The 23,296-nt window shown below is 50.9% G+C and overlaps 2 protein-coding genes across 3 annotated transcripts in view; one reads left to right on the top strand and one right to left on the bottom strand.

The window, feature by feature from the left end:
* Positions 1-13,288, top strand: part of PPARGC1B (PPARG coactivator 1 beta) — a 112,253-nt gene extending 98,965 nt beyond the window's left edge. The window contains exons 10-12 of one of the 2 annotated variants that reach the window (XM_032337351.1): positions 1,612-1,733; positions 4,236-4,390; positions 5,315-13,288. In XM_032337351.1, the coding sequence (XP_032193242.1) occupies positions 1,612-1,733; positions 4,236-4,390; positions 5,315-5,415 (378 nt within the window). In that variant the 3' untranslated portion in view covers positions 5,416-13,288. Of the gene's footprint in view, positions 1-1,611; positions 1,734-4,235; positions 4,391-5,314 lie in introns of those variants that run through there. The other variant, XR_004284173.1, reaches the window with a different exon arrangement.
* Positions 13,289-16,423: 3,135 nt separating this feature from the next.
* Positions 16,424-23,296, bottom strand: part of PDE6A (phosphodiesterase 6A) — a 57,091-nt gene continuing 50,218 nt past the window's right edge. Inside the window, exons 18-22 of the mRNA XM_032337350.1 lie at positions 22,813-22,876; positions 22,456-22,530; positions 20,966-21,049; positions 19,148-19,295; positions 16,424-17,078 (exon numbers count right to left, since the gene is read on the bottom strand). Of these exons, the coding sequence (XP_032193241.1) occupies positions 16,999-17,078; positions 19,148-19,295; positions 20,966-21,049; positions 22,456-22,530; positions 22,813-22,876 (451 nt within the window). The 3' untranslated portion in view covers positions 16,424-16,998. The remainder of the gene's footprint in view (positions 17,079-19,147; positions 19,296-20,965; positions 21,050-22,455; positions 22,531-22,812; positions 22,877-23,296) is intronic.

The following is a 23,296-nucleotide window of genomic DNA, read 5'->3' as shown; positions in this document are numbered from 1 at the left end:
CAGCTTGATCAGGGCTAAGGAACCAGGAGAGCCCGCTCCTTGCTTCCTACTGACCTCCCTCTTCCTCCCCCACAGTTAGTCTGCGGGCCCAGGCTGTGCCAGGAAGCTGCAGAGGGGAGCTGGAACCAGCTCCTCCATGACACTTAGAAAGAAGGGGAGGGAAGTAAGACGGGGCACAGAAAGACAAATAGACTTGCACTTGATGGCCTTGCCCTAGGTCAGGGGCTTCAGGGCGGAGGTGGGGGATTCCATGAGGTCGTGTACCCTGGAGGCACACAGGTGTCAGCCAGCAGGCACTGACCACCACGGGCTATGCCTGGAGCATCTTCTGGAATCCGTGTGTGACCATTCGGCGGTTGTGACGTGCTTGGCATGAGCGAGACGGACGTAGTCCCCATTCCTGTGGCTGGGGCAGAACAGAGAGAAGGGCAACAGACTCATAAACAAGGAATAAACACTGTAATCAGAGATGGGGAGAGGCATGGTGGGATTAATCATGTCAGGCTGAAGCCTCTGAAATAGTCGTGTTTTGACTGTTGGGGAGGGTGTATTGATGGGGCAGTCCGGGAAAGGCATCGGCAAGGAGCTAGACGCCAGTGGAGGAAAGGAGCCCCGAGGCAGTGTTAGGACCGTGGGGCAGAGGCAGCAAAGAACCTTGTCGGTGGAAGGAGCTGCCAGGAGCCTGGGTGTGGGGGAGGGCATTCCTTCACTGAGCAGAACCCGCTTCCCTGTCGCTGACGGCGCAGCCCACCCGTGGCCCCTGGGCCTTGCTTTCCCCCCTGACTTCTGTGAGAGGAGAATGGGAAGGCTCCAGAATCACTGGCGTTACCCTCTTCCCAGAGAAACCTGTCCAAACCAGAACCTGCCCGTTTTAGCCACCAGAGCACGGCTTTCCGGGAACGCCGCTAGAGCTGACCTAGTGGGTCAGAGCAGCTCTTCTGCCAGCGGTGGCTTGAACGGGATCCAGTCAGAGCAGAGGAGAGGAGGGGACATTCCAGTCTGGGTTTCTCCCCACCCCCTCTCTGCCGGACTGTTCTAGGGGCCCACAGCATGGCAGCTAGCTCACCTGAAGTGATCTTAGTCCCAGTGTCTACACACGCTGTCCTGGTAAAGCAGAGGACGATGGTGGCCCTGAGCCCGAGGGCCTGCATCCCATGGTCTTCCCTCCCTGCCCACCGTGACCCCCACAATGACCTGTTCCCCATCCTTGCCCATTACCATCTGGGCAACTTGCCTTTCGACTACAGCCTCCCCCACTGCCAAAAAAAAAGTCCCAGACTCAGACCACAACTCTGGAAGTAGGCAGTTCCGTGAATGATCATGAGCGCCTCTCTTGTCTCTGTCCCTTCTCTGCTCATTGCCTTCAAGGGTGCTGTTGCTTCCTTTGGGAGCCATTCCCCACCTGACACTCAGCAGCCCTTCCTTCAGCAAGGCTGGTCTTCTGGGATAAGGATCATCATCGCCCTCCCTCTGACTCCAGCCCCAGCTGCCGTCACCTGCTTGGCCAGGTGTCACGGGCTGAGGACGAGGACTCCACAGGAGCCCACCATCAAGGGCGTCCCAGGAAGCCAGACAGTGACTGGGCCTCTCTGTGTTTTTCTTCTTGAACAGGGCGAAGGCCGTGTGGTGTATGTTCGGAATCTCTCCAGTGACATGAGCTCCCGAGAGCTGAAGAGGCGCTTTGAAGTGTTCGGTGAGATTGTGGAGTGCCAGGTGCTGACCAGAAGCAAGAGGTGGGTCGGCTCAAGCTGTTGCAGGAGATGGGGGAGGGGTGGGGAGGGGCAGGGAGGGGCAGAGGGCCCCGTCCGGGGCTGGCCACACAGAGACGCTTGAGAAGAGGGGATGAAAAATCTGATGATGCCGCAGCCTGGACCTGGAGAGTCAGGCCCCTGAGAAGGTCCGGTCACGGTCCAGCAGCAAGCCCATGGTTTGCTAAGTGCCAGGTAATTCCTGTGCATTTTCTTCAGCCTTCTGACAAGCCTGTGCCCTGGGCACTCTGTCGTTCTCCCTCTTGGGGAGCTCAGACAAGTTAAGTGAGCAGCTAGTTAGTGAGTAGCAGAGCTGAGTCCGCAGCCCATGGATCTGCTTTACCTTCTCTACCCTGGGGCTGGTACAGGGCAGCAGGCAGTCCCTGAGGCTTAGCTGCACATGTGTTCTGGAACCTCCCTGCTGCTCACATCCTCCGTTCCTCCAGAGCAGCGAGTTTCAGGCCTTTTACTCTGCTGGGAATCTTGGTTTTTCCTCGCTCCCCTGGGGTCACAGTGGTCATCTGCCAAGGGCTCTGCCAGACCAGGTTGCGTGTAAACGCACAACTTCGATGTCAAAGCTTGGTCGGTTTTGAGGTAATGCGGAAGTATCTCCCATTGCGTTTGCCAAGTAGATGATTAAGGTTTTTAAATTCTAACTTAGCGCTATTTTTAGAAAGCTTCAATGAGAAAATAATTTCTGTGTAGGGATCATTACACACTTCATATTCATTAAGGCGGCTACGGAACATTCCGGGTGTTGACAAGGGTGGGCGGAAATCAGAACCCTTGCGCACGTTGGCAGGAATGCAGACTGGTGTGGTGGTGCCTGAAAAAATGAAACGGATAGTTACCGTATGATCCAGCAATCACACTGCTGGGTAAATACTTCAGAGACTGGAAAGCAAGATCTCAAAGAGATATTTGCACGCCCATGTGAATAGAAGCTTTATTCACAATAACCAAGAAGTGGAAACACCGCAAGTGTCTGTTGACTCATGAACGGATAAACAAAATGTAGCCTTTGCCTACCATGGAGTATTATTCAGCCTTAGAAAGGGAGGAAATCCTGTCTCGTGCCGCAAGCGTGGATGAACCTTGATAATCGTAACCTCTTTATGCTCCATGAAATCGGCCTTCTTAGAAAGACACAGGTTGCATGATTCCATTACGTGAGGTATCTGGAGTCAGGCAGAGTCCTGGAAACGACAAGCAGAGAGAGGGGAGGTCTGTTCTCAGCCGAGTGAATGTACTTAACACACTACTGTGTGTTAAAGCGGCTGCTGAACTATCCGCTTGTTTGAGAGGTGGTATATTTTATGTTTGGTGTTTTTATCACAATTAAAAATAAAAGAGAAAGTCATTGTACAAGTAGAATCTAAAGATGGTACATTTTATGTTTGGTGTTTTTATCACAATTTAAAAAAAGAAAGTCACTGCACAGTTTGAAGTTTGAAGTTTTGCGTAATCCTCAGGGCATCAGATGCAAAGAACATGAAAAAGAGAGCGAGCAGTCCTGGACGTTTCAGGAGGCAGAAGGGGTCGCACTTTGGCCTGGTTCAGAGAGGTGTTGGGAAATGTGATTCAGCCAAGTGTTTCTTGGGTTCCCAGTGTTGGTGAGCCTGTCCTGGGCGGTGGGGGACCTCCACCTTGTCTCTGTCCTGAGAATTATACATAGCAGAGGGACTAGCAGCCAGGATGCTTTTCCTTCCTGTTTGTGGAGCTGAACAGCTGCAGGAAGAACTGACTTCAGGTCCCCCTTGCCTCAGCATCGTCCTCGTGCAGGCTGCCCTTCGGTGGCAGAATGGCTGCCTGGAGCTCTAAGCTGACCTCCCTCCCTACCAGGGAAAGGAGGGGTCTCCCTCACAGTTCCAGCCAAGAGCTGGCATAGAGTCTTTGAAGTTCTGCTTTGGGCAGCAGGGTCATCCTCAGACGAGTCGCTGGGAGCACGGGGCGCCTTTGTCAGAAGAAGGGGAGTGGGTGCTGAGCAGGCAGAGGTGTTGAGCAGGCAGAGGTGTGTACCCCAGAGGACGAGATGTATACAAACACCGGCTATATTAGGGGAGGGGGAGGCCATGTTCGTGGCCAAGGAGGTGGTGGCCAGCTCTGGCTTCGAAGGAGGCAGGAGAGGTAGAGTTGGGGTAGAGATGAGGCAAATAAGCATTCTTGGCGGGAGTCCCGAGTTTGAGTACCCTACCCTGCCTGCTGTTCACCTTTGGGCAAATTCTGAGCACGGAGCCAGTTTCCTCATCCCTGAGGGGGAGAACGAGCCAGGAGCCACTCACAGGGCGGTCCGAAGGTGGAGGCGCCCGGTCTGTGCATCACCTGCTCTGACTATTGCTGGGCTGGGATTACCGTCCTCTGTATTCGGGGACCGTGCGACAGGGTCACTGAGTCAGTGTGGGTCTCTGCTTGGCACCTCATCATGGGTGCTCCGAGAGTGTCAACGAAGCTGACTCAGTAACGCGCTCCCCCGACCTCTCCCCACAGAGGCGAGAAGTATGGCTTCATCACCTACCGGTGTTCTGAGCACGCGGCCCTGTCTCTGAGGAAGGGCGCTGCCCTGCGGAAGCGCCATGAGCCCTCCTTCCAGCTGAGCTGCGGGGGCCTCCCGCACTTCTGCCGGCCCAGACACACTGACTATGGTAAGTGCACAAGGCCCTGGCAGACTCTCGGGACACCTAAAGCCCCCTGTGGACCCAGCTCCCACACTAAATTGTGCCGATGGGTAAAACTTCGCGGGCTGGAGGCTGCCATCTTGTTTTCCTTCTGGTCTCTGGTCCGTCTTGTCCTGTCTCAAGACTGGTACCAAGAGAGAGATTTGAGGCCCTTGTGGCCTCTTGGAAGGTCCGGTCTTAAGTTCACAGCCAGCTGGCAGAACCAGATTAACTGTCTCTCTGACCTCACAGGGCCTGTGGCTGCCCTGCTGCTTTTCGGGGGCATTCCATGGTCGCCCCAACAGGCAGCAGGCAACCTTGTCAGTTCATGGGCCACAGCGAAATGATATCGTCACCCCACCCCTCACCATTGGGGGACGAGTTAGTGAAGAAGGACAGACACGTACCATTCAGGAGAGAACGCTCTATAGAGGGGAATCTGACACGGCCTCCATAGTATGGGGCTGAGGGAGAGGAAACGCAGAGGGCTCCTGGCCAGGCGGTGTTGCACCTGGCTGCCCGTCCACGCACGTGGGACCTGGTTCCATCTCTGCACCATGAGGGCGTCCTAGCTTCGTAGGCCATCTTTATGTGACTCTGGCAATGGTCTCCTAGTGGGCAGGAAGCTCTTAGGGAAACAGATGTATAGGATATTGGAGCCAGAGAGGAGCTCTGGGGTATGCTAGTTGGGACCACCACGTTCTGGAAACAGGGCAGCCCCAAGACACTAATGACCTGGCAGAGGAGTCCCAGTCGGCTGGCAGGGGGTAGTGCTTGCTCTCTGGTGCTGCCTGAGGCCTCGGCCACTCGTGCTCCACGGGGCTGACCCTGGTGGCAGATCTTCTGACCTTCTGGCCTCTCTGAGTTGCTCACTGCCTTCCCCTCTCCTTGACTCCTTCACCCCCTGCCCAGATTCCAATTCAGAAGAGGCCCTCCCTGCGTCCATGAAAAACAAGTACGAAGCCATGGATTTTGACAGCTTACTGAAGGAGGCCCAGCAGAGCCTGCATTGATAACAGCCTTAACCTTCGAGGAATACCTCAATACCTCAGACAAGGCCCTTCCAATATGTTTACGTTTTCAAAGAAATTAAGTATACGAGAAGGCCAGAGCGCGAGCGCGTGAGAGAGAGAGAGAGAGAGAGACTTGAAACTGCTGTCCTTTTAAAAAAAAAAAAAAAATCAATGTTTACATTGAACAAAGCTGCTTCTGTCTGTGAGTTTCCATGATGTTGACGTCCCACTGCCACTGTAGCGTCCTCGCTTCCGGCGGGCGGCCCCGGGCGCGCCTCCCAGTGCTGGGTCAGTCCCCCACGTCCCTTATCTCCCTGACCGACTTCCCTCGTAGACGTGCAGCCGTGTTCACCATAACATTTCTTGTCCGTAGTATGTGATGATGAAATTGTTACTCGTGAATAGAATCAGGATTATATGCTCATTTTTAATTGAAGAAAAAAAATATATCCTTCAAATAATGTATTTATGGCTCAGACGTACTGTGCCTGGGATTATTGTATTGCTTCCTTGATTTTTTAACTATGCACTGTCGTGAGGTGTTTGCCACTGAGCTACTCTGCTCCCTCTGCCAGAAAGCCCTAGAGGTGCTGGGTGGCTGGTGGGTTGGTCCCCAGGGCAGTGTGGCCTGCAGCCACAACTCAGAGCAGTGGAGAGAGGCTTCTGAGACTTGCCTGCCAGGCTCTGCCCTGAGTCAAACTGAGCATGTGCAGGTCCAGTTCCAGTCAGAACCCTCACTGGACGCCAGCTGGTGCTCAGAACTTGGGCCTAGCCTGGAGTGCTGGGATCCTGGCAGACCTCATAAGGCAGGCGGGGTGAGCCGCCTGATCCTTGTTTTTCCACGTGAGGCGGGCAGTGCCCCAAGAGGTGATGGGCCTTGCCTGAGGTCCCATAGCCAGTGACGAGGCAGAGCAGTGACCCAGCCTAGGCCTCCTGATTACTGATCCCAGGCTGCTGCAGTAGCTTTGGGTAAAAAGGCACAGTTCCAGGGGCTGGTAGAGGTGAGGCCAGCTACGCTGGGCCACAGGCTAGAGGCCTCTGGGCTTACTTGGAAGGTTAAGTCAGCAGCTGGCTCCCCAGCATTAGGCAGGTTTAGGCTTCGGCGTGCGTCTTGTCCTAGAGGGTTCTGTGGTTTGCCTACACCTGTGGACATGCCACCAGAGCTATAGTGACACACCTGGAGTGGCACAGGCAGGTGATCAGGGAACAATCATACTTCTGGGGCCAGCCACGACCCCATCGTCCTTCTACCAGCTCATCTTTCCCGTTCCTTCACCTGTAGGGGGGTTTGGGTAGCATGGGGCAGAGGGAGTGAGGTGGGGGCATGTGAGGACTGGGGGTGGATAAAACAATCACCAAGGTCCTTTCCAGCTTAGATAACATTCTAATTGGGCTTTACTTTAAATTTTATGTTCTTGAGTGATGTCAAACCATGTCTAGCTGGGATGCTCTGCGGGTGCATTGGGGGCCGTTTGTGAGGGCAAGTGTGGCCAGGCAGGGTATGAGCTCGTGACTGCTGCTTCAGAAAGAGCAGCTCCCAACTTTATCTTGTTCAGATGTCAGGGTTCCTTGGGAAATTTTTGTATTAAAAAGAAAGCAAAAAGTTCTGCTTGCTTTAAACATGTTTGAAATTAACTCATTAAACTCAACAAGCTAATTCAGTGTGTTGCTCCTGCCAGGCTTACAACTTTGAGAGTGGGTAGTTGATTATTACTGTTATTTTTAAGGTGATCGAATACCTGAGTAGTAATGCTGGGCCAGTGAGCATGTCCTGGGAGATGAGCATACTCCAAGCCCATGGAGAGGGCTGGAGGAAACGGGCTTTAGAAGGAATAGGGAATTTGAGCTCCCATATATCCCTCCTGGGCCCCAGTTTCCTTTTCTGTGAAATGGACTGAGGGGGAGAAGTAGGCAAGTTGATCCCCTAAGGTCCTGCCAGCTCTTAGCTTCTGCAAAGGTGGTATCTAGCTCAAGATGGCAAATACGTGACACATGTACCACTACTTCCACATCCTTGGCCAGTGGCAGGCATAACCAATCGACCACAGAACTCATGTTCTTTGAGCTTGAGAGTTCATTTAGAACTCTGAGCACAGTACTCTGGACAGCCATTATTAATGGATCAGAGTTTATCATTTGACATTCTGGTCTGATCTTTTGAAAGGTTTCCATCATACAGAACCAAATGGTGGCTGGGATTCATACTGCCCATTCCTTTCTATCATGTCCTGATCTATGAGAGAAAATTTCCCTAAAGCCATTCACTGGCACGGACTCCCAATAATACTGTGACACATAACCCTTACTTGAGTGTGGGGCAAGCGGAATAGCAGATATGATATGTTTGAGGGAGGTGGGGTTTATGAGGATGTACCAAACAAAGGGACTTCCACAGCACAGACCTGAACATTGTAAATTCCTTTTATAGCTATTCACTGCCTAGCACACAGTAGGCACACAGTAGATGGGTATGGAATGCACTAGAGTAGAATTGAAATCTGCCTGCTGCCTCTCCTAAGTCCTAATTTGCACTGAGGAGTACACTGAGGGTTCGTCCTGTGGAAGCCGGTAGGAAGGAACTCCAGATTCAGAGTCTGGAAAGCTGTGTTGAGTCTTGGCTCCACCAAGAACTTGGTGACCTTGAGTCTCACCTAAGTCACAGAATCCCTCCCCTTCCCCTCTGCTGCAGAAGGAGTTGGGCTAGAGGTTCTCTAAGCCCCTCCTACATGCTTGTTTCTAGGTTTGCCCTAAGTCAGAAATTCTTCCCTGGGCAGGTGGTAGGGGAGGGTAAAGAAAGGCAGATTTTCAGTGGAAGACCAGTGTCTCCTCCCATGTTCTGGGTCAGCTGAGGCTCCCTATCCACTTCAGATGAATACAGGGCACTCGAAGGTACTTAGCCCCTGCCCCTAGAGCAGAGCAGAGATCCGAGCTTGGCTCCGGGTGGCACCATGCCTCAGGTCAGGGCTGGCTGCATGGGGAGAGGATCCTGGCCGGCCAAGAGCACGAGGCACTTTCTGCTTGCCGTCCCATCCCTGCAAGGCTCCAAGTTAAAAAACTGACTGAGCCTACAGACAACCTCTATCCGGAAGACTCAATTCGGTGCTGTGTATTACAACCAAGGAGACTCCAGGGTCTCTCCAGGAAAACCAGTACACCTTGGTCTCTTGCCCACCATATTAAGGAGGAACCCAGAGGGAGCAGCTGCCACTGGCAACCACCTCACTGTAGCTGTGTCCTAGTATTTGCTCTGGATGATGTTTACATGTGATTGCCATAAAAGCTTACTGTAGACTGTGTTGACAGCCGCCCAGGCTGTACTGTCCATCTCTGTGCCGTGCTGGTGTTTCCAGAAATGTCCGATCCAATCGCTAAGTGGAATTCTTCATCTCCTTCCTCAGTCGGTACCAGGCTGAATCAGAATCCTCACTCTTGGGGGTTCTGGTTACCGAAGGAAAATGCATCAAAGAGGTAAAGACTATGAGTGGATGGAGTGCAGAGAAGCCCCCACCCCACCCACCCCCCCTTAGCCCATCACACCTTGCTCCCAATCCAGGAAACAGCTTTTGAGTCAAAGAGCCACGAGTCAGATGTCCGCGTCTGCTGTGGGGCCTTGCCGTGTGGCGTGCTGACCGTGCTCGGGTCGGGGGGGTGGGGGCGCGCTTCAGGGGCAGGAGGAGAAAGGGAGGAGAGCTCTGAGCTGCAAACACTCAGTACCCACGGCCTGGTGTAGGAAGAGGTGCACTTAGAAGACTTTTCATTGCGTAGAACCTGTGCTGATGGAAGTTTTGAGAGCTGTTTCGTCCAGGCATATGCGGCCTGCCCGCTGAGGCCAGTGGGCGGGTGGTGAGAGGTGGTGGCACGGAAGGCCTTGATAATGTGGTCCTTGTGCAGGGATGGGGAGAACCTCACCCCAGGCCTTGGGTTCTGTTGAAATCTCAGCTGAGCCTGAGAGAGCACAGACCCTGGACGGTGGGTTGCTCTGACTCACAGAGTCAGAAACCTGTAGTACTTTTCTTAGCATCTGGGATGCAGTGGTTTCCCTCAAATAGGACTAAGGAAAGGAATGGGATGCTGTACAAAAGCAAATAAAATGAACCTCATGGTTTTGTTGGCCAAAGAAGAGGGACCCCCTCACCCCTTCCCACTGGGGCAGAAAGCAAGCAGCTAGTGCTTCTGTGCAGTATGTTGAAGTTGGGCCCCGAGTCCCCGGGGGGATTTGCCCGCAGAGGTGGGCTTCGGGGCGGTGTGCAGAGTCCGGAGGTACAGGGTAAATGGAGGGAGAGCTCGGGGGCTGGGAAACCCACAGAAATGCCCTGGGCCCAAAACAGACGCTGGGTCGGGGGAGGACCCCCGGGAGCCGGCCGAAGGATGCCAGGAAGTAGGCAGAGGCTGACTTTGCATTGAACCAATAAAAGCACTTTGAGAAACCACAACATTTCAGCCTGGCTCCGTGTTTCTACGCTGGCAAATACGGGTTTCCTTCGGCTGTGTGAGGTACTCTCCTAGGGCTTGGGCTGGGGTTGGGAGGGGGGCCGGTCGGAGAGGGGAGCGAGATCCCTTCCTAAATAGTGGCAGAGTCAATCCTAGGGCTAGCCCTTTGCTGGCCCTTTCGGTGGAGGCCCTCGAGAAAGGGAACAGTGAGTTTAGATCTCGGTACCTATTTTTACGTATGTATAAAAAGCTAAAATAGCCCAGCTGACGGAAATGGGTTTACAGAGCAAGTCTCCTAACTATAAGCCATCTCAGTGAGAAACCCAACACTTCTCACTTGCTGTGTGATCTGGGGCCTGTGTTCTCTCCACTAAGGAAGGAGAGCGTTGGACGGAACAAGCACCAGGGTCCCTTTTGAACTCCTGGGGTTCACACGTGGGAGCATCGCGAGTCCGTCACTTCCCTGTGAAACCGATCTCATCCTCGGGCTGCTTCCAGCTTCATTCCCCGGGCGAGAGCTCTCCGCAAGGTCACCAACCAGCAGCAGATTCAAACCCACATGGTCCTGGCCGAGTTCCCTTGTATGAGGAGGCCAGCTCCCCAGGCCAGATCTAAGCCATAGTTTCTCATGGGGATGGTGAGAGTTTCGACCGCAGTTTGGCTAGGTGGCGGTCGCACATCTCACGTTAGCCTTGTCATCGTCCCCACCGAACAGCTTTTAATCCGAATGTTGTGACCGCTTGGCTGTTTCTCTCTCGCTCTCAGACGATACTAGCAATACACTTGTTTTTTTTTTTTTTTTTTTTCAAAACAGCTTCACTTAGGCACTTTTCACACATTTCCTTCAAATGATTGTAAAACCTATGGGGCAACAGGAGGCACTGATCACGCTGCATATGTTTAGGGCAGCTTTTGCTTTTCATTTCTTTAATAATCCAGCTGTGCTGGCCGAGGCTTTGAGGTCTCGGGGGACAGATTTTCAGATATTCCAGTTCTTCCAGATGATGCCATGCAGATTTTGGAAGCAGCATAGAAACCCAGCTCCACGAGCCGGGGGCTTGAAGAATACGTTTTTGTAGGTGGTCCAGCCCTGGTCAGAGCAATGCCTCAAAGACATGTTTCTATAGCTAAACCCTCTCTGTGCTGTATGTTTTGTCAAAGGATCCTGCAAGGAACCCCAACAGAGCCTCCTTTCCCACTTGGCCAACCTTGCCCCTGGGTGACTTGTGAAGGGATTGGTCAGCGTCCGCCTCAGCACTTTGCCTTATCAACGTCTGGTCGCCCTCTAGTGGCCAAAGACTGTATCCACCAGCTACCCAGATGGAAGGCAAATAAATCCTTTGGCCACCTTGCTGACCAGCACCAGTTTGGGGAATTAAATGTCATGGCCTGAGTGAACCGTCTGTGTGCTTAGGATCTGGTGTAACACCAGTCAGAAGACTCCAGAAGCAACCACTTAGTAGACTTGCATAGACTGAGAAGCACACTAATTACCCTGTGGGCAGAGGAGACAGGAGTGGACCCTGTGTCCAGGTGCCCAGTAGGGGTTTACTGTAACCGCAATACTAGCAGCCCAGCTGCTGACCTTGTTAAGTGAACCTCTGGTAGGTGGCCCGCACTGTACCCTCAGGGTGAGCCAAGAGGTTAGGTGTGAGGATTCTAGGACCAGGGATTGGGGGAGGGGCCCGGCCATGGCCTTTGATGTGGTCCACTGAATAGCCAAACAGGTTTGGTTTTTTGGTTTTTTTGTTTGTTTGTTTGTTTGGTTTTGTATTTTGTATTGAAAAATGTTGTCAAATGTTTTTGTGTTAGGAATAAAAAGTCATAAACTCTTCCCAACTTTGTTTCTTGAGGGGCGTTCTGAGTCCGATGGAAACAGGTTGGAGATCTCAAGGGGAGTGTGGTCAGTGGAACAGGGAGGCGGACTGCCTGAATTTCCAGATGGTCTCTGGGGAAGACGACCATGCAGAAGTTTGCCTCAGTGCAGCCTGCTCTGGGAATTCACGCCCGCCTCCTTGTGCCCCGGTATTAGTATTGGCTTCGAGGACCTGTGTCCTCCAGGGGCGGCTGCTAAGGTTGGAACCAACACAAGACCCCTCTCTCCAACCCCAGGTTTCTAAAGAGACGATGTCTGTAGCTAGCCTTAATCGACTGGGCGAGGTGGTCCCTGTGGTCCCTTCCAGCATTTCCAAATCTTGGACTCAAATCCTTTTCTCTTGGTGTGACCATGCAGCCTAGAGAATTCTGAGCAATAGGAAGCCAGGGCTTTCCCTGGCTCTGGGACAGGGTTAAACCAGGGAATGGCTAAACTTGTTAGGTTTGGGCATCCCCAGGGGTACTACTGTAGGGGGCATTATTTATTGGGAAGCTCAACAAGGTAACTACAGCCTGGGGTGCGTGAGCGCAAGGCTGTGTGTGTGTATGTCTGTGTGTGGGTCTGTGTGTGTGCGTGCGCACGTATGTCTGTCTGCTCGTGTGCGTGCCTGTGTTTGTGTGTATGTGTGGAATTACATTGATGCATTTCTTGAGAAAGGTGCAAGAATTTCACCTACACAGAGGGACACATCTGCTTTGTTATTTATAATAGAAAGCTAAATTTTAATTTTTTAAAGGACACTGCTAATGATTGAGAATCGAGTTTTTAGTTTTGCTATTTTTTTTAATTGGTAGAGGATTTTTATATATTTTTTCCATTTTGTTGGGTTGTGTCCTTATTTATATAAATACTTTATCTGTAACAGGCAAGGAAGACACCTTCTTTGCTTTTAATTATTGTGGTTGTCATCGTCCCTATTTTATTTCTGGTGTGATTTATCTGTCTTACCTTCTAAATGAGAAACCGTTTTCCTGTATTTGTACATTGTCAGATTCTATAGTTTCATAGATAATTTAACCAAATTGCTCTATGTATTATTATTCCGTGAGTATAAAGTTCTATTTTAACGTCTGTAAATACTTCAGAACTGGCTTCTTTCCTCAGACTCCTACTGTGGGGTTATTGTTTACATCACAAAAACTGTAGAATCTCTATGCTCATGTACTGTAAATAGTGAAGTGATCTGCTTATAAATAAACTTAACAAATACACTATGGAGATTAAAAAAGAAAATACCACCCACAGCCCCATCCCGGTGTGTCTTTATTTGTCGACGTGTTTGCTGAGGGACACCCTGCCCACTAAGTGGGAAAAGGATTCTGGTTTTGGGCTCACTTTCCTGGAGAAAAGCCTGGTCCAAGTGGACCCTGCAGCACTCTGAGCTCCCTCTTCCTTCCTTCTGTCACATTGCATGGAGATCATGAACCAGTCGGGCAGAGCAGCCGTTCGTGCCCAGCTTCTCGTTATGACTTTTCGAAAATTCTCTCACTTTCTGCACAAGGACTTCCTTGTCTGGCTACATCGCCTTTTTCACATGAGCGCACTAAATAAACATGCGGAAAGTGATATTTTGACATGTTTTCAAGCAAAAACACTCACCAACTGACAACTGTAAAACAGTTTCTGGTCCTCCCAAAAAAAAAAAAAAAAAAAAAAAAACCAACAAAACCGACACACAAAAAACCGTTTCTGGCCAGAGGATCTGAAGAACAGACCTGAACTGTGTGCTGCATGTGCATGCCTTTGAGCTGTTTTCCTGTGCCCTCTTACCCCCAGAAGAGGTGAAGACGGGACTGTCCGTCTTGGACGTGGTGTCATTTCCTTGGTTTCAGGTTCTCGCGGTATAGCCTTTATTTTGCCTTAAAGCTGCTTTAGCTTTATTTTCTAGGTGCTGTTTGAGTGCAAGAGCCCCATGGATCTCCATGTGCCCACAAAGGGTGGAAACATTGGTGAAGAAAATCATAGACACATGAGAACAAGTACAATAAGCCGTTCCTTTCTATGTTCTATGCAAGCTATTTTCAAGTTGTTAATTTCCTACATAAACCCGCTTTCATTTTCTGGTGATTTATTTTTCCAGTCTGAAACGGTTTGGATTTCTGCCGTTGGAGAGGGGCCCGTCATGATAATTCCCATGCGGATGAACGGGGATGTTTCTGCTGGGCAGCAGGGTGCTGGGACTTGGGTTAGTGTTTAGAGAGGTTATCCATGGGAATGATAGCACAGTTTCTGTCGCCCTCTTGCTTGATCGTAAAGTCCAGGAAAGCAAGGCTGTTTCTCTGTTCATGGCGGGCTGCCCAGCCCTATTGCTCAGGAATTCCTGAAAGGACGAGTGAGTGGATCCTATCTGTGGCCTGATGACTAGACACGGCTAGGGAGGCAGCCAAGCCATGGAGTCACGGAAATAATCCGTTCAAAGATGCAGTCAATGGTGTGGGAGATTTGGAGGCTCAAGACCTGTGTTTGAGACCCAACTCTGCCACTTCTGTATTGTGCAAACTTGCGTAAGTCATCTCTTTGGCCCCTGGTTTCCCTGAGTATGAAACGAAATGATCTGCAGAAAGTTGGTTCTCAGAAGCAGTGTGATGCAGGGACAATGGTGACGAGCCAGGGTTCTGGTGTCAAGCTGTTTGGCTTTGAGTCTTGACTCCACCACTTACCAGCTGTGTGTCCTCAGGCAGCTTTCCTAACCCGAGTCTCGTACAGATGTGATAAATGGGGCTAGTGGTAGTTTCAGCCCCGTAGGATTGTGAGGGTGAAATTAGGCCGTGAACAGTACGTCGGACATCTTGGAAGGTGCTTAATCAATGGGAGCGTCTATCCTGCACGGTCTTTCTGGTGCTAACCATAGCCCCGTGAGAGGCATGGCAGGGACTGTGACTCGTGTGACAGATGGGGAAGGCTGAGGCCTGGGGAGAGCAGAGAGAACCTGCTCAGGGAATGGAACCAGAACCAGGATCTGTATGTTCCTGAGTGACATTTACCTCTCCTCTTTACTCTGCCACGTAACCGCTATGTGTGGCAGGCTTGGGGACATGTCTCTGTTTAAAGACTCCGAGAGCGTCAATTTCAGGAAGGCAGAATATCTAACTCAAGAGTTAAAAAGATGAGGGTTCCAGACCCAGCTTCTTAGTGACATCCCAAACTGCAAACATGGGCAGGGCTCGTGTGCCAGGAGCCGGGAGTGATGAGCTATGGCTGTCACAGGGCCATGTGCTGGGTACACTGTGTTCTCTGTGACTTCGGCCATCTGGACGGAAGCCAGGGGACTGCGCCACGAGTTTGGCCCAGCTCATCACTTCACTGGCTGCCATTCCTCATTTATGTAGAAAGGGAAGTTAGAGGAGATCCCTGGTTTACATGGAGTTTGGAGAAACCTTTTGGTCCCCTCCTGCAAGCCAATGTTTTAACATATTAGCTTCTGCTTTGATACGTTCTCTCTGGGAGGAAGAGAAGTTCTAGAACTACTGCCCACCTCGAGAAGAACTGGGGACAGAGGAGCATGTCAGACACCAGTACAAGGAGGCAGACGGGTAAATACAGAATATGAGACAGCTGACTCTGTTTCTGCAATAAGTCATTGGCAAAGGAAAAAGAAGGAAGTGCTTTTGTAGGTTAAAAGAGGCTTAAGAGGGGCACCTGGGTGGCTCAGTGGGTTAAGCCGCTGCCTTCGGCTCAGGTCACGATCTTGGGGTCCTGGGATCGAGCCCCGCATCGGGCTCTCTGCTCAGCGGGGAGCCTGCTTCCCCCTCTCTCTCTGCCTGCCTCTCTGCCTACTTGTGATCTCTGTCTGTCAAATGAACAAATAAAATCTTTAAAAAACAACAACAACAAAAAAGAGCTTAAGAGACAACCAGTTAAAGTGTGAAACTCGTTTGGGTTATATTCAAGCAAACCAATTAATTTGGACACTTTTGCGACTTGTGGGGGTGAGGCGATGAAGGACAGGTGTCTCCAGTTGGGTTCTCCAGAAAGAGCCTCTGTGGTGGTCTTGGTCTGCAAAGTGTTTATTAAGGATTGGGACCAACACCCGGGGAAGGGAAGGGAAGTAGGAACGGGCAGAGGGAGAAGCTGAGCTGTGATGGAGCTCCAGTGGCGGCCTTGGTGATCCCACGAGGATCTAGTCCTGGGGCTAGAAGGGCCCTTTGCGGCACCTTAATACGAGGTATGGCCCTGTCGTTGTGTGTAGGCCATTGTGGGAGTGACCTTGGGCAAAGTGTCTCCCTACAGCTGAGGTCATGTCTGAGGGCTGTGGGACAGCACCGAGAGCTGCAGGGACCGAAAATCCTTTGCTCTTCAGGAAAGTGTACAGCTCATCACAGCCTCTGCCACGACTGGATGTGACATGTTCATTTGCTGCATGTGATAATGATGTGGTTATATTAGAAAACACCCAGATGTTTTTAAAGACACCTAAAGGAGGAGTGAGAGGATAGGACTGAAACGTGCTTGTAAATACTTCAGCTAAAGGGCACCTGGCTGGCTCCTTTGGGGAAGAGCATGCTACCCTCGATTTCAGGGTAGTGAGTTCGAGCCCCATGTTGGGTGTAGAGATTACTTCACTCAATAAATACACTTAAAAAAAGAAAAAGACCATCAATTTTATTTTCATTTTAAATTAACATATAATATATTCTTTGCTCCAGGGGTACAGGTCTGTGAATCACCAGTCTTACACATTTCACAACACTCACCATAGCATGTAACCTCCCCAATGTCCATAACCCAAGCAGCCTATGCCTACCCCCCACCCCCCAGCAACCCTCAGTTTGATTAATCGGGAGATTAAGAGAAAAGACCATCAATGTAATAAAGAAAAATACTTCAGCTAAGAGAAAAAAGGTGCGAAAGAAAGGTAAAAGGATGGATGGAGCAAATGTGTCAAAATCTTAATACTGGAACCCGGGTGATGAGGAGGGAGGGATTGGTTGTACAGTTCTCTACTTTTGAGGATGCTTGACAGTTGTTATAAGAAAACATACCCTAAAAGTATAAGAACGAAAATGATTCTAAGCAAGCTGGTGAGTCTGGCCTTAATGAAATGTTTAATTGATGTCTCTGCTGGCTAGCTGGTGGGTTTTAGCTCAATAAAATGATCAAAATTCTCAAAACTTAAAAAAATGTGTGAACAGTAGATAGGATGTAAGCTAAATTATCTTCCAGCTTTCAAATCTTATTACGCTTTTACTTCGCAAGCAGGGTTTTGGTTTTCCGCCGGCTTGGGTAATCTCTTTCCAGAAGGTTGGTGCCGTTCGTTCTCTGGATGCTGGTCCACGTTACTGGATGCAGCAGGACTTGGATGCAGGTGCGCCCCCTGCTGGGCCAGGGTTGCCACCCGGCTGATTTCCCACAGCGGCTGCAGACAGGAAAGAGGACCCACCAGGTAAGAGGAGGCAACCATGCACTTCCCCTTTGCCCTGGTTTAGACCAAGAGTTGCAGACTCAGGGGCTTTCTGAGGCCCGCAAATAACCACACATGCAGAAGGGAAACCAAGAGAAACCACGAATGGGAAATAGAATAAGAAGCCCAATTTAACGTAAAGGGCAACCAGCACTGGTCACTACTGTCTGGGAGACAACAGGGAGTGCTGGAGACTGGGGCAAACTGGAGAGATCCCCTGTCATGTCTGAAGGGGGCAGTTGCCATTCAGTTCCAACTCCTTGTTGTCCTGTAGAAATGCAGACTGGTGTGGCCGAATACTGACATTTTACTTTATTTTTTAATTTAATTAATTGATTAATTAATTTATATCTTCTTTATTTTTCAGAGAGAGAGAGAGCGCACAAGCAGGGAAGTAGCAGACAGAGGGAGAAGCAGACTTCCTGTTGAGCAGGGAGCCCAATGAGGGACTTGATCCCAGATGCTTAACTGACTGAGCCACCCAGGCTTCCCCGAATACTGACCTTTCAAAGAAGAAATGCTAGAAATCTAGACTGGTTTTTAAAAATTTGAAATATCCCAGCTTTAAAACATGGACAGCAGATTCACATTAAAACAATGCAGGCCAGGGATGCCTGGGTGGTTCAGTGGGTTAAGCATCTACCTTCGGCTCAGGTCATGATCCCAGGGTCCTGGGATCGAGCCCGGAATTGGGCTCCTTGCTCAGCATGGAATCTGTTTCTCCCTCTCCCTCTGCCTGCTGCTCCCCCTGCTTGTGTTCCCTCTCTCTCTCTCTCTCTGTCCCTCTGACAAATAAATAAAATCTTAGAAAAAAAGAATGCAGTTCAAACAAAAGATACCCGTAGTCTACACATTTGCACAGACCTGCCACTAGCCCAAGAGACAATTAGTAAATTAGAAAGAAAGGCATCTTTCTCGGGACGCTTTCTGCCATCTCTGGAAAATTAATTACCATACAAATCTATGGTGACTAGGGGGCGCCTGGGTGGCACAGTTGATTAAGCCTCTGGCTCTTGGTATCAGCTCAGGTTGGGATCTCAGGGTTGTGAGATCGAGCCCAGCATTAGGCTCCATGCTCAGCACAGCACAGAGTCTGGGATTCTCTCTCTCCCTCTCCTGCTGCCCCTCCCCCTGCTTACACTCTCTCTCTCCCTCTCTTTAAAATAAAATAAATAAACCTTAAAAAAAAAAACCCAAATCTACAATGAGTGTTATATCAGGACACCCCCTGGGGCTGTGCGAAATGTCAACGGTAGCCCCATGTTCGCAGCCACCGGTTTTAGAGTCACCCCATGATGCCGGAGCAGAGCTGGAGCCATGATGGGGTCTGTGTTAAGAACAAGAGTAGAGGGCAGGTGTGCAGAAGCAGGCAGTCCAAGCGGGGTCAGGACTACAATTCATGTCCCATCAGGAAACTGGACTCATACAACCAGCAAAAGAAACGACCGGAGGGAGGAAGAGTGTGCTGTCAGGAACAGCGGGAGCAAACAAATCCCCTTTGGTTCCTGAACGCGGGACTAGGCTGCGAGGTGGAGGTTTCACCAGGGAGAAGAACTGCTGTTTAGGGAAGAGCTTTCTAATAGTGGTACTGAGTGAGAATGTCATGTATGGTAGTGAGCCCTCCGTCACTGGTAGTGTGCAAACAAAGGCTCACAATAGTATAGACAGCATTCAAACACCAGACAAAAGGCCAGAAATACAGACCCTCCAATTCCTTCAAACAGTAATTCTAGGTTTTCTCCTTTGCCCCAGGTTGGACTCCATGGGCACAGCCCTGGAATTGGAATCTGCCCTACATCGGCTGGGGCAGAGGCGGGAACCCTTACTGGGAGTCTCAGGCTTGCGAACGAGGCTCTTCTGCTGACTGTGGCTTGGCCATGGCACTTGACCTCAGCGAGCCTCAGCACCCTCTCATAGGCAGTGCAAGGGCACTAACGGGAGGTGGGGAGGCCTGAATGGGACCACACGGACGGGACTTGGGGCCCAGGCCAGGCATGCCGGGAGGGCTCGGTGTGCCCTCAGACCTTGCTTGGCTGCCTCCTGCTTCTGCTTCTCCTCCTCTAGGGCCTTCATCTTGGCGTCGTATTCATCCGCGAGCGCCTTCCACTCCTTGCGGTTGTTGGTGATCCCGTCCAGCATGGGAGTGATCTCCTCGTGGAAACGCGAGAATTCCTGGAAGAGAGCGAGCCTCTGGTGCAGGGGCCCTGTCCCGGGGTCCAGTATAGGGGCCCTGCCCCGGGGTCCACTGCAAGGGCTAGGCGAGGCTGAGAACACTGAGGGGCTACCCGTCACCCCATGGTTTGGTGCTGACGCTGTGGGACCTCCAGTCAGCAAAAGCCCAGCTAGCCCTCTCCCGCTGAAAACCCTCCTGGGGCGCCCCTGTCCCTCAGGACAAAGTGCAGACTGCTTCCCACGGACGGCTTCCCATCCCCCATCCCCCCCCCCCCCCCCCGGAGCCGCTGCCTTCTCCCCTTCACCACTGTGAACCGTCTGGGTAAGTAGAGTCCTCTGTTAGAAACTCCCAAAGCCTCTCTTCCACGTCTCACTTCGCCCTAACGACTCCCTCTGCCTGTGTCCTCTCCAGGGCTGTGGCCTTGGAGAGGGCAGGGACAGTGGCGCCCTGCTCACTGGGGTGACCCTGGCCCAGCACAAGGTCTGGGGCCTAAAGACACCAGGAAACACTTGCTGAGAGAAACTGGGGTTTGTGAAGGGGATTATTAAGTCCTCTTAACTCCAAGATTACAAATAATGCCTTTGAGCCCAGTACACTGTAGTTTATGAAGCGCTTTCTCTCCTTGGATCCCCAGAAATGCCTGGGAGGGGGGAAACAGGATGCCTCCCTCCTAGATTTTCAGGGAGGAAATCAAGATGGAGGTTGATGGAGTTGATTGGTGCAAAGTGAGAATGGCGAATCCAGGACCCACTGCAGAGTTCCGGCTGTGCTCTGAGCCGGCTGTGCTCTGAGCTGCTTGGCTTTGGACCTAGCTCTGCCACAAGCTGTGTGACCGTGCAGAGGCGACCTACAGAGCTCAGCGTCAGCTATAAAGTCAGGACAGTACAGTAAAGTCAGGACAGCACGTAAAGGCAGGCCCTCACAAGGTTGTGACTGCGCGTGTAGGAGGCACTCAGCCTCGCCTACCTGGTTTAGCAATCTTGCCAATGACAGTGGGGAGTATGGTTACGCTGCCCTGTTGCTCTGAGGATCCCAATTAGCCATGGTATAGCAGAGACACACCAGTCCTCCATAGCACAGCAGAGAGAGCCCTGGACTAGGGATCAAGTGTCCTGGCTCTAGTCCTAGCTGACTCCCATGATGCTGGCCCTGTCATTTCTCAGGTATGGCCTTTGCCTCCTCAGGTTACATACGACCAAAATAAAAATAACAAACAGGAAGTTGACAGTAGCACAAGTCCCACGGAGATGGGAGCAGTGGGTTTTCAGTGGGTTTTCTCTGAGCAAGAGCTCAAAGAAATTCCAGCCGTTTTTTTTTTTTTTTGACAACTGGTCTACCTTAACCTATTACCTTTCCACCAGCTCAGGAAGTTAGGAGGGTCTCTATCTGATATGCCTCCCCCTTTCCCATCTGAAGCCACATTTAGTCATCTGTCCCTATGGTGTTGGACAACTAGAGTATGTGAAGCTCCAGTCTCTAGCCTGGGAAGGTGATCACTCAGGACCCCACTGGGCTGGACTGAAGACCAAATGCTGGTGCAGATGAGAAAAGCTCTTTGTAAACACCCACCAGTCACTTGCAAAAGGTTTAGGATTCCTGGTAGTGTTTGGGAATCCTGGGTTTATCAGACACCTCGATGGGCCCAAGAACGCCTACCTTGTACACCTACCTTGTAGACAAAGGTGCAAACAAAGTCAATGAAGCCAACCTGAAGCTTGGGGAGTTCATCTGCTTTGTTTCTGTCCATCATGGGCTGTCATGGGAGAGAAAGAGTTAACTGTACCGGGCTCCCCAAGGCATGATGCAGTAAAAGGGACCCACCCTGCCTAGGAAGCATTCTTGTACAAGACAAAACCAAAAAACACAACGCAACCTGAACACATCAAGTTTCCAGATCTGACTGGTGGTTTGCAGGAAATACAGGGATAAAGGAACATATTAAATAACACCATGAGGGCACAGTCAGCCAAGTCCAGACTGTGGGAGACTACACAACAGAAGGCCCATGGTCTTCAACAAATAAGTACATGGCAGATAAGAAGGAAAAACAAAACAAAACAAAAACAAAAACCAGGAGAAAATTGCTGTGTATGGGAAGAGACTCAAGAGGCAAAACAACCAGAAGAAGTGTGGTCCATGACTGGACCCTGATTTGAAAAAAATCAACCTGTTTTTCTCGCTCAGTCAGGGAAGTGAACAGAGATTGAGGACTAGATGATAATAAAGAATTATGACCGATTTTGTGAGCGTCACACTGGTATTTGGTGTATGTGTGCCCATATGCGGGCTGTGTGTTTTTCTTATCTCTTAGAGACCCATACTAACATCTTTATGGAAAAAATGATAACATCTGGAATTTATTTTAAAATATTTCAACCAAAAGATAAGAAAATGCCTGAGGTGGCGGGTTAGATAAAACAAGAGTGGCTGTCACTAGTGGTTGTGGTGGAACCTGGCCAATGGTTCTCTGGTATTCGTCCACTAGAGCCTCTATATGTTTAAAATGCGGAAAAGAAAGAAGAGAGATCCAAATCCATGGCTCCCTGCTCTTCAGGTAGGGAGGTCCCTGCTCCTTGCACTTGGGCTTGCACACCCCTCACTGCCTGTGCCCTCCCTTGGGCCCCCATGTAGGGGCCCCCACATCCTTAGCATTGCCCAGACTTTACCCGTCCCCATCTCAATCAATGGCTTTGTCCCCACAACGTTGCGCCCTCCTACCCTGCCTCTGCTTCCCAGCCGTCCTTGCTCAGGGCCCTAGTGAACCTCTCACTGGCCTCCCCGTTTTGGTGACTCTTCCAGCCAAGCCTACCTTCAACATTGGTGGGGCTCAGCTTGCCAAAGTCTTCCAGTCATATGCTCTGTACTAGTACAACAGGTCCTGGGGGCGTGGCCCCCAGACTGTTGGAACCGGGAGGAAATCTATTTTGGGGTCCTCTTGTCTGCCTCTGTTTAGCCAAGAATTCCCATCTCTAATAAGTTCTCAAGTAATGAGGTTGATGGTAGTCTGGGGACCATACTTTGAGAACCAGTACGTTAGGAAAAGGTCGTCTCTACGGTATAATCACACATGCCTATGTCGAGGCACGCCTGTCTATCAGGATGAGATCACACACACCCAACATCAGGCTAATGTCCCCCCCGCACTCCCCCATTACTCACAATGGGGTTCTGCTGCAGCACCGTACGCTCAAGGTCGCCTTGTTCCCAGAATTCGGCAGCAACCAGCAGAGCTACCTGCAAAAGGCACAGACCCCCGCACCCCCCAGGTCAAGCCCCAGCCCAGATCTTTCTAACTTTGCTCCCACCCTTCCTGGCTTTCCAGCTTGGTAAAAAGTTAACCCCCACCCCTGCCTCACTGCCCCCCTTTGTTGTCATCACAGGAGAGGCACTAAAGTGGTCTCGGTGTCTCAGCAGATGAGACAAAGGTGAGCTGCTTCTGGAGCTGGGAGACCAAGCCGAATCAGCTGCTGTCACGATGTGGGACTCCCGTCCTCTCAGGTCAGGAGGGCTCCGTACCTTGCTCTGCACTTCCCAGGGCTTGGTGATGGCTGAGAGATCACATGCGGTCATCATCATGGCCCTGCACATAAGGACACCAACCATCAGCCCAGAGGTCTCCTTTCTCTCCTTTCTCTGCACCACGTTGCAGGGAGGGGGGCACTGCTGCTTGCATCTGGAGGTCGGGCTTTGAAGTCAGACGGAGGTTAAAATCCTGCCTCTGTCAGTTGCCAGTTAGTTTGGCATGGAGCAATTAAACCAACCTCTGTAAACCTCAGTTTCCTTATCTGTAACAACAACGGTACTTTCCTCCTGAAATGGAGGCAAGATTAAATGAGATAAAGTGTGTAAAAATCTTCGCAGAGGGTCCAGACATAGTATGTGCATGATAAATACTGGCGATAATCGCCAAATGTCTTTTGGGTTTTTCTTACGGGACACGCACTGTTCTAGGTACTTTGAAACATGGATTTCATTTCAATCTCAGCACCTCTTCAGAGCG

Source organism: Mustela erminea, chromosome 3 (genome assembly GCF_009829155.1).
Source record: "Mustela erminea isolate mMusErm1 chromosome 3, mMusErm1.Pri, whole genome shotgun sequence".
NCBI lineage: Eukaryota > Metazoa > Chordata > Mammalia > Carnivora > Mustelidae > Mustela > Mustela erminea.
The sequence above is the reverse complement of the archived record's forward strand: the minus strand, read 5'-3'. Positions and strand labels throughout refer to the sequence as shown.